The sequence below is a fragment of the Asparagus officinalis genome, unplaced genomic scaffold (assembly GCF_001876935.1).
Source record: "Asparagus officinalis unplaced genomic scaffold, Aspof.V1 AsparagusV1_Un1424, whole genome shotgun sequence".
Taxonomy (NCBI): Eukaryota; Viridiplantae; Streptophyta; class Magnoliopsida; order Asparagales; family Asparagaceae; genus Asparagus; species Asparagus officinalis.
The window spans coordinates 3,158-13,890 of record NW_017973683.1 but is presented as its reverse complement, the minus strand read 5'-3'; the positions used below and the strand labels follow the sequence as shown (position 1 = coordinate 13,890).

General features: G+C 45.7%; 1 protein-coding gene across 1 annotated transcript; it reads left to right on the top strand.

The window, feature by feature from the left end:
- Positions 1-447: 447 nt before the first annotated feature.
- LOC109828427 (pentatricopeptide repeat-containing protein At4g14820) lies at positions 448-2,307 on the top strand. Its single transcript, XM_020395425.1, has one exon. It carries the CDS (start codon positions 510-512, stop codon positions 2,052-2,054), a length of 1,545 nt encoding a protein of 514 aa, XP_020251014.1. The 5' UTR covers positions 448-509; the 3' UTR covers positions 2,055-2,307.
- The last annotated feature ends 8,426 nt before the right edge of the window (positions 2,308-10,733 follow it).

Below are 10,733 nucleotides of genomic sequence, written 5' to 3'. Positions count from 1 at the left end.
CCCGCTCCTCCGTCTCCTCTCCGGGTCGCCCGGCGACGGCCCGTCTTAGAGCGCCCTCCTCTTCTACGCCCCGCATCCGGGCGGCACCGCGCCGTCGGCCTCGACCGCCTACTGGCTTCCCTCCGAGCTCTGCGGGCGCGCCAGCGACGGGCGTGGGAGCTGGGCTCGGGCAGCGGAGGTCCACGGGCGTCCTGTATGAAGGCTGGGGCGTGGGACCGACCCTTTTCGTGGAGACGGGCTTGGTGGCTTATCTACGCCGCGCGTGTTGGGCGCAGAGGGGACGCCGCGCAGCGGTATCCGCGTGCCGAAGCCGTTTTGACAGAATGCCTGTACCGGGGACTTGTGGCCTGGAGGCGTCATGTTGCGATGGGCTGGAGTTTTCTTTTGAGCCTTTTTTTTTTTTTTTCGCACGTTGATTTCGCCCGATGTGTTATGCGTGTGTGCTAACTGCATTTGGCAGATATTGTCAGACCGGTCGCTATAATGAAGCCCTCCGTCTGTTTGAAGAAATGAAGGGCTCGGGTCTTACTCCTGATCCTGTGATCCTCGCCACTGTCCTCAGTGCCTGCAGCCGCACTGGAAACCTCTGCTTTGGTCAGGCGATCCACTCCTACATTGCTGAAACCAACCTTCAGATCGACGGCCGCCTTCTAACTGCTCTCATCACTATGTACTCCAACTGTGGCTCAATGGAAACTGCTAAAAAACTCTACGATGGCCTCTCACCGAAAAACCCTGCTGCGTCAACCGCCATGGTCTTTGGCTATGCAAAGCTCAACCAGATTGAATTAGCTCGCTCCGTCTTTGATTCAATGGCTGACAAAGACCTTGTTGCTTGGAGCGCTATGATCTCTGGTTATGCAGAGAGTGACCGTCCCGCTGAAGCCCTCAAATTGTTCAATGAGATGCAGCTCTCAAATGTGCGTCCTGACAAGATCACAATGCTGAGTGTCATATCAGCTTGTGCCAATTTGGGTGCTCTCGACCAAGCCCATTGGGTCCATACCTATGTCAGCAACAACGGTTTCAATCGGGTCTTATCAGTGAACAATGCGCTCATCGACATGTTCTCAAAATGTGGTTCCTTGACGATTGCAAGGAAGATTTTCAACGAGATGCCAGAGAGAAACGTGATCACTTGGACAGCGATGATCACTGGGCTTGCAATGCATGGTGAGGGGACAACAGCAATCGCGCTTTTCGACCAGATGAAGCTTGAAGGAGTCAGGCCGAATAAAGTCACGTTCATAGGTTTACTCTATGCCTGTAGCCATTCTGGTCTAGTTGAAGAGGGCCAGAGAGTATTTGAGTCCATGTCTGTGGACTTCGGGCTCGAGCCTGAGCAGCAACACTGTGGTTGCATGGTTGATCTCTTCGGTCGAGCGAAGCTCTTTAAAGAAGCCATTGACCTCATCAACTCAATGCCCTTTCAACCAAATGTTGTAGTCTGGGGTTCGCTATTGTCAGCATGCAGATTACACGGAGAGGTTGAGCTTGGTGAGCTCGCAGCAAAGCGCATATTAGAGATGGACCCCGGTCATGACGGAGCTTACGTTCTGTTGTCAAACATTTATGCAAAGGCTGGAAGATGGAGAGATGTAGGAGAAGTGAGAAGGTCAATGAGATCGCAAGCAGTGTGGAAGGAGAGAGGGTGTAGCTGGATTGGATTGGATGGAGAGGTTCACGAGTTTTTGATGGCAGAAGAGTTGCATCCGAGATCGAAAGAGATTTACGAGAAGTTGGATGAGATGGTGAAGAAACTGGAGGACGCAGGCTACAGCCCACATATAGGGAGTGTGTTGGTGGATTTAGAAGAGGAGGAGAAGAGGAGGGCTGTTCTGTTGCATAGTGAGAAGCTGGCTCTTTCATTTGGATTGATCAGTACTGGTAAAGGTGCAAGCATTAGGATTGCAAAGAATTTGAGGGTTTGTGAGGATTGCCACAGTTTTATGAAGTTGGCATCCAAGGTATTTGAGAGGGAGATTATAGTGAGAGACAGAACAAGATTTCATCACTACAGAAATGGGGTTTGTTCATGCGGAGATTTTTGGTGAATTCATATTATAGCGGTGTTTTCTGCACTTATTTGTTAACATCGGAACGTTGTGACATTAGTCGCCCAAAATGTTGCCGATGGAGAGAAACATAGCCTGAGGAGCTCATCACGTAATGCGAGCAATTTCTCCCAGAATCTGAGCATTCTGCTGAGTTGCTACTAGTACTATACTATGGTTAGGAAGTGTAAATCCCCTACGACTTTGATTGCAAAGAAATCCTACAAATATATTACGCATACATTAAAATCTCTTTCCTCTGTGGGCCCATGAAACTCATTTTTTGTTGCATGATTTACTATTTGCCAAGTGATAATAGGTAGGGGTGAGCATAGGAGCAAACCGATTAAACCGACCGAACCGATCGAAAATTGGCGGAGAATGTTTGATTCGGTTTAAGAAAACTTGAAATTGAAATAACTGAACAGGACTGCTTTCTATATATTTGTCTATAACGCGTTTTTTTATAGTTTAAATGTAACTTTTAACTAATATTCTTATCTATCTTTGTCGATGAAAATTCAACTTTAGTTGTAAAAGCGGTTGTTTTGACAAGTTTGCTCTCTAAATTAGGATACAAGATGAATGATGAAGGAGAGAGAGTATTCAGTTTTAGCTAAAATTGTTCTAACTTGACATGTCTAGGCTCAAACCAAACAAACCGAACTGAACCACACTGAATCGATTTGGATCAGATTGCTTATATTTTGAATTTGGTTCGGTTTAGAAAAAATAATCAAAACTGATCAAACCGACCGTTTGCTTACCCCTAATAATAGGTTATAATCTACGGCGAGACATATAGAGAGCATGTTTGACAACTTCGGATTATAATCCACTTGGTTTATAATCCATTTGACACTTGGCTTATAATCCATTTGTGGATTATAATCCAAGTGGACTATAAGGCAAATTGATTGGTAAACTTAGCGGATTGTAATCCATTATTTATAGTAGAGTATTTGATGAACGTGTATCTTATAAGCCGTCATTGTTGTCAAAATGACCGAGAAACATTCAATTGGGTTGAAAAGAGATAGATGGGGCTTGAAATTTTTTGAAATGATGAGGAGTATGTTGATCTTTTACTCGGTCAAACCTTGTTGCTTATAATCCAAAATAAATCATTTGACAAACATGTCAAAATGATTTATAAGCCATACTCGGCTTATAAGCCACTTTGACCACTAGCCAAACAATGCTCCGTGGCTGGGATTCTTAGAGCGTTCTTAGTTACAAAGGAATCCTACACTTTATTTACACCAATAACATTATTTTATTTCTTGCAATCCAGGAACAAAATGTTTGTTTGAGCTTTACCAATAAAACCCCTTAATTGTGGGGACCCACTGAATGAAGCAATATTATTTGACCCTGTAAGGCTGTAACTAATTGTAGGATTTATCTACAATTAAGAATGTATGGAATCTACAACTATTATCGTTTCCATAATGTAAAGAAGATTTAGAATAAAGAAACTATAATTAATCTATAGTTTGGAGAAATTGTCAGCATTATTCATATAAACACAAACTTGTTTAGTTTCTTCAAATATATCGATTTTTGTTAAGGGGTTTTTTGGTTCATTTTCCATTTTATTGAGAAACATCATTCTATGTAAGAAACCTAAGTTTTAGTTTTCCAAAATTTTCCAAAGTTAAAAAAAAAAACATTGTTGATGTTTGGTTCACACATAAACCATGGTGGGAACTAATTTACACACTTTTATTGTGTTTGGTTGGTATCTAAAACAATGAGAAAACTTTTGTTGATTAGACATTTTACACTTTTTTTGTGTTTGGTTGGTATTGAAGTTTGTAAGAAAAAATGTATATGGTCATCATGGTAAGTTTATCTCTCACTAAAGATAAAATTTTTTGTGATCGTTATGAGTGGTAATCTTACTGTAGGCGGTCTAAAAATCACAATAGATAGCTTATCCAAACAAGCTCCGACAATGGAGGTCACAATCAGACGACTTCCTAATCACTGCATCCGCAACTCCACAATTGCCACAAACACGACCTCATTTCTGAGATGATTGATCTTGATGGCTGCGACAACAGCATGAGATGTTGATGAGCTCACAATCTACAGTGAAAGTTACAATCTGACGGCTTTCACACCCCACAACAGCTAAAGCTAGGATTATTGAACAACGGTCCTTGCAACGCTCTACAGAAGAAGTTACAAATCAGCTAACTCCTTCTGAAACGCGGGTGTCATCCCCGCGTCATAACTTTGGAAATGAAGGCGACCCTCGCGTCGTCAATGCACAAGCCAAACGTGAGCGACCCTCGCGTTCAATGGTGTTCAACCAACAGCGACCCTCGCGTCGTCAATGCACAAGCCAAACGTGAGCGACCCTCGCGTTCAATGGTGTTCAACCAACAGCGACCCTCGCGTCGACAATGCACAAGCCAAACGTGAGCGACCCTCGCGTTCAATGGTGTTCAGCTAACACCCAACTTCGCGTCTTAATTCAAAGAACACGAAGTAGAGGTTCTGAACGCCAGAATGGGCGTTTGACTTATTCAAACATAAGTCGAACGGTTCCAAAACCGTTTATCCCACGTTCTGAGGGATTTTCGCCCACGTAGGAGCGGATATAGGAGTCAGTTACAATCTCCTATCCCCCTATAAAAGCTCAACAAACCCAACGGAGTAAAGGGTTGGATCATCAGAATCTAAACCAGACGAGTTGGTTAAAGGGGCTGGCTCTTTAAAAACTAAGAGGTGAGGGATCGGATTTTTGATAATCAGATCAAGGGTTGGATTCTTCATCATCAAAACCACTCAGGTTTGGAGATTCGGCAACAACAGCAACGAAATCCTTGGAGATAGGATTTTTGAACCAACCTCAGAAAATCAAATCTGAGAGAATCCTTCAACAACAGAAAAACAGCTTGATTATTAACCGAATTTTCGGTTCCAACAACTCTATTCACAGAGTTCAAACTCGTTCAGAGTTCTTAAACTCATTCAGAGTTATTCATAAAACTTTCCACGAAAGTTCATCGTTCCCACGAGATAAAGACGGTCGGATCGTCAACGGAGAGCAAGTTCGACGCAATCAATCGAAGGAAGCACTCCATCGCTGCCAAGAAGAACCCAGTTTTAAACAAAGGGGAAAACCAAATTCGTTTTCCTCTCTTTTGTAATCAAATTGTAACCGAGATCAAAGGAATCAAAGTCAAATTTTCTTTATTTTCTTCTTTGCAATTTTCCCTACCTACAAAAGATGTCGACTCTGCTGGGGACTAGCTTTTCCGACGATGAAGTGGTGGCTCAGTCCGACGTCCACCTCATGGGAACGACTGTAGAAACTCTTGTCGTAGAGTTTGATCAAGCGAAATACGAGGAAGCCCTATCCTCTGGATCGCTTAGCCCCAAGGCTAAGCATGGTGTCCGCAAGATCTCCAAGGAGATCAATTCTGTTGTTGAAGAGCCGAAGAAAGCCCTCTCCTTCGGCCAGGAACTCAAACTGGCTCTGATGGCGGAAGATCCCACCTCCGTATTAGCAAGACGTGCTTCAGGCCACAAACGGCCTCTGGAGGAGACGAGTCCTGTAAACGTCAATGACGTTGCTGCAAAGGCTTTGAAACAAGCCAAGAAGAACGCCGCTCGCCGACGGAGAAGATCCATCCGACGAGCACACTTACGAGAAAGCCGATTGTTGGCCCAACGCGAAGATCGCGTTTCTAAAGATCCAACCGAACCTGGCGTTCCCAAAGAAGAGCGCTCACTGCGTGGCAATGAGCCCAACTATGAGCCTAGGCTGATACAGCTCAAACGCGACCCTGAGTGGCGCGTTGTTCATTCAAAACGCAGCCCTCAGAAGGGAGCTGTCAAAACCAAACGCGACCCTCAAGGTCGCGTTCCAATTGAAAATGACTTTCAGAAGTCAGTTTCACAAACCAAACGCGACCCTCAGGGGCGCGTTCCAATTGGACATGACTCTCAGAAGTCTGTTTCACGAATTAAACGCGACCCTCAGGTGCCCGTTCAAACGAAGCATGACTCTCAGGAGTCTGTTTCACCAACCAAACGCGACCCTCAGGGGCGCGTTCAACCAAAACTTGACCCTCAGAGGTCAGGTTCATCATTTAAACGCAGGCCTCGGCCTAGTGTTTTCAAACGCGACCCTCGCGTTACTTCTCAAGAACGCGATCTTCAAGAGGTCCGTCAGGTTCAAAAAAGTCAGCGTGGCTTTAAAATTCACGTTCGACAAGAACCAATCTCACCTACCCAAGGGCAGGGGGTTCCAACTCCACCTCCAAGTCCGGGGAAAGTTTCCTCCCAAGTTCCTGATCTGCGGGAATTATTGTCAAGAGGAAAATCAACAGTGCAAGCAGCTCACTCATGTCAATGTGAGAGGCTCATCTCTGCAGTCCTGTCAGAATGCCCTTGTTGTGCATCCACACCTCGGCAGTCCGTATTCGACAGGTTGACAAACGTTGTTAGGCCTGCCAAACGACAACGCCGCAACAAAAAGAAGACAGTTGAAGCGGAATACCCTCAGGTCACTATCAACATGATCGGCCGAGGGAAAGCCTTGCCTACTGATTCCGATGAGTCACAAGAGAGTCATCACTCGACTGTCAGAGAAATTTGTGAGCTGAATGGGATATAGCTCCATACCCACCGAAGTTCAAAGCTCCAACCTTGCAACCGTTCGATGGCACAGGATCGCCAAATCAGCACATCTACTACTTCAAATCTCAAACTGGAGATGTTGTGGCGAACGATGCCATCTTGACTCGCTTATTCATAGGCACTCTTAAAGGAGTAGCCTTTGAATGGTTTATGAAACTGCCTGCTGGATCTATTCAGAAATGGGTAGATTTGGAAAGGCTTTTCTTGGCTAGGTTCTTTGAGGATGATACGGAAGTTTCTGTCCCAACTCTTCTCGCCACCAAGCAGAGGAAGGGAGAATCCATCAAGGCTTACGTGGAGAGATTCCGTAGCATGGCATTGCGATGCCCCTCAGGTATGACTCAGTCAACCCTGGTTGAAACTTGCAGGCACAACTTGCAAACTCAGCTCCTTGCCCAGATGGGGGTAGCGGAGTGTCGTTCCTGGAGACAGTTGGTTTCGCAGGGAGAACAAGCTGAAGAGATTGTAGCTCGGGTGAAAGCCGAGGAAGCTGCACAGCCCAAGCCGCAACAGCAACAGCAACAGCAGCGCAACCAGAACAACGCTCAGCGGTCTAAGGGAAAAGAGACCCTAGCAGCTGACTACTCTCGGGTACCACCGCCCACAAATCAAGGCAAAACTCCCAATAAGCAAAAAGTGCCCAAGCAATATTCCTTCAAAGAGGAGCATGTGGACACTTTATTCCAGCTATTGCGGAAGAACAACAAGCTACAGCTTCCTGAAATTAGGAAGCCAGAAGAGGCAGGGAAGATAGATGACCCTAATTACTGCCGTTATCACAGGTTTCTGGGGCATCCTACCAGAAGATGTTACATCTTTAAGGACATCCTCCAGAATTTGGTGGACGCCAAAGTGCTTACTCTGAAACCTGAGCAAAAGACTGTCTCTACCAACATGATAGCAGTCCAGTTCGGTGACTTCCCTCCGGTGGCGACCGCAGATGGCGTTATCCCAATCCACAAGGGAGAAATGCGTCTGAAGAATACTGACTTGCACAGTCAGAAAGACAAGGGGTTGATACCCCTCACCACCTCAAAAGGAGAAATCATGTGGGTTCACCCTGATCTAGTGGGAGACCAACAGTGGACGAATACCTCGTCCAAAAAGAAGGGAGGCAAGGCTAAGTCTTCCAACACGATTAGCCCCTCCATTACTGAGAATGATGATCACCTCAAGACCCTCACAGATTCAGAGGAAGAGAGGATTGCCCTGGCCGCATACCCAGGAGACAACCCTGGTACGCGGTCTGGAAAGAATTACTTGAAAGACTACGGCCAGAATGTCCAAGAAGTTGAGGAACAACCCCAAGACGCTGGGGGTTCTGTCCCCAAAAAGCCAGCTGATAAGGGGAAACAAAAAGAACTCCGGTTCAACAGGAATCTCCACCAGGAACACGGGGAGTCGAGCAATCCATTCCAATTCAATGTCATGGCGCAACTGGCCAACATACCGGCCAGGATTACTCTATACGAGCTCCTGAGGTTGTCCAAAACCACCAAGGAAGCTCTCATTGAGGCATTGAAGAATACGGAAAGCTTCATCACCCAAGTCACTCCAATTCCCGAAGCTTCTGAAGATCAAACTTGTCGACAATGTCTGCAAGCATCGAGAAGTTTACCCTGCATATCATTTACTCAAGAAGACATGCAGGTCAAACACCAACACGACAGACCGTTGTACTACACAGGGTATATCGGATCTTCCGAAATCAGTCGTGTCCAAGTTGACCCGGGCTCCGCGCTCAGCATCATGCCTTATAGGGTCATGCAGGTCTTAGGAATCCCTATGCACAGGTTGCACACTACCCAAACCACCATCTTCGGGTTCAATGCAAACAGTACTCGACCCTTGGGGAAAATCAAGCTCAGATGCCAGATTGGAGATCTCAAGTCTGAGGTCGCATGCTACATCATAGATGCGGACACGTCCTATAATCTTTTGCTAGGACGACCATGGATACATGCAAACCGCATTGTCCCATCTACCTTGCATCAGGTCATGAAGTACGCCAATGACGAGGGTGAAGTTCGAACCTTGATTGCGGAAAAATACCCTTTCCGAGGAGTGGAGAACTTCCACACTGACTCTGTTTTCTACTTAGAATCTCAAGATGTTGACAGTGGCAATGAAGCAGATGTCGAACCAGATCCTGAGGAAGATTGTCCATGGGAACTGAACTTAGATGTAATGGGTCAGGATGAGAGTAATAATAATGTACCGAGTGAGGGCGAATGGTGCATTAATGAAGATTTTCTTTTGGAGTACTTGCCTGATGTGTCCTCTAAAAATAAATCAATAGAGTCTGATCCTAATGCAGGTACCAACCCATGGCACGCACTTTGCACGGAGGCATCGCTTACGTTGCCAATCAAATCATTCTTCGCTTCAGATGAGGAAGCAGAAGACGCACAGAAGGCTTTCTTCAAAGTCCCATCCAAAAGGAAAGGGCAGAAGCCGATCTGTTTTGGTAAAGTCAAACCCGAACAACTCAAACGAGGAAGTTCAGAGGAAGACGACGGAGTTCCCCAATTTCATTACCATGAACCCAATTCTATAGACTTAATGAAACGAATGGGGTATAACTTTAATGAAAAACAGGGTCTGAACTTCGGGAAGGGCAGACGAACCCCAGTCCGAATGTCTCTAGCCCCTGAAGGAAAACCTCAGGATTATTACAATAAAACCGGAAGAGGTTTAGGTTATGTCACAACTCCCTCTGCCTCAGAAAATGAGATCAGTAATTATCTGCGTCAAGATCATTCGTCCGGAACCTCTTCCTGGGAATCCGACGTCAGTGTCGGACCTTTCTTTAAAGGTTTGACTGTGAACATGGTTTCAACTAGTCACCCTGATGAAGATGCAGGGGGTGACGAAGAGTTAATTGAGTCGACTAACGATCCTTGGATCAAACGTCTTAACATCCTGTGGGATATGCGTTTCGAACAACGCGAACCACCCACTGAAGATAAGGTGATCCAGGTCAACATGGGAAATGAGTCTGACCCCAAGCCTATCTTTATAGCTGAAGACCTATCATCATCCGAGAAGGAAGACCTTATATCTCTCATCCGAGAATATATAGATGTCTTCGCTTGGAATTATGAAGATATGCCTGGCCTTGACCCGAAGGTGGCCATGCACCGTCTCAACATCGATCCGGATGTAAAACCCGTTAAACAACAACAACGCAGGTTTCGTCCAGAGATCATGGAATCAATTGAGTCAGAAGTTAAAAAGCTTATAGACTCAGGTTTTGTTAGGGAGGAACAACACCCTGACTGGGTGGCCAACATTGTTCCAGTTCCTAAGAAGAACGGCAGAAGTTAAAAAGCTTATAGACTCAGGTTTTGTTAGGGAAGAACAACACCCTGACTGGGTGGCCAACATCGTCCCAGTTCCTAAGAAGAACGGTAAAGTCCGGATATGTATCGATTTCCGCGATCTCAATGCCGCCTGTCCGAAAGACGAATTCCCACTCCCCATCATGGATGTTATGATTGACAACACCTGCGGGTATGAAAGGATGTCTTTCATGGACGGATTCTCTGGGTACAATCAGATCAAGATGCACCCGGACGACGAAAAGCACACTGCTTTTAGAACACCACTGGGGGTGTATTGCTACACAGTGATGCCCTTCGGCCTGAAAAATGCAGGTGCAACTTATCAACGTGCAATGAACACAATCTTTCACGAACACCTACGAAAGAAGATCGAGTGCTACGTTGATGACATAGCAGTAAAGAGCCAATGTAAAGACGATCATCTTGCAGATCTGAAGACAATGTTCGAAATCATGCGAGCACATCAGCTGAAGATGAACCCGACAAAATCGTTCCTCGGAGTTTCAAGTGGAAAATTCCTGGGATTTATCGTTACTTCCAAGGGAATTTTTCTCGATCCAGAGAAGGTGCGTGCCATCCAAGACATGCCACCTCCGAAGAATCTCAAAGAGCTCAGAGGTTTGCAAGGCAGACTTGCCTACATTCGAAGATTCATATCAAATCTTTCAGGGCGCTGTCA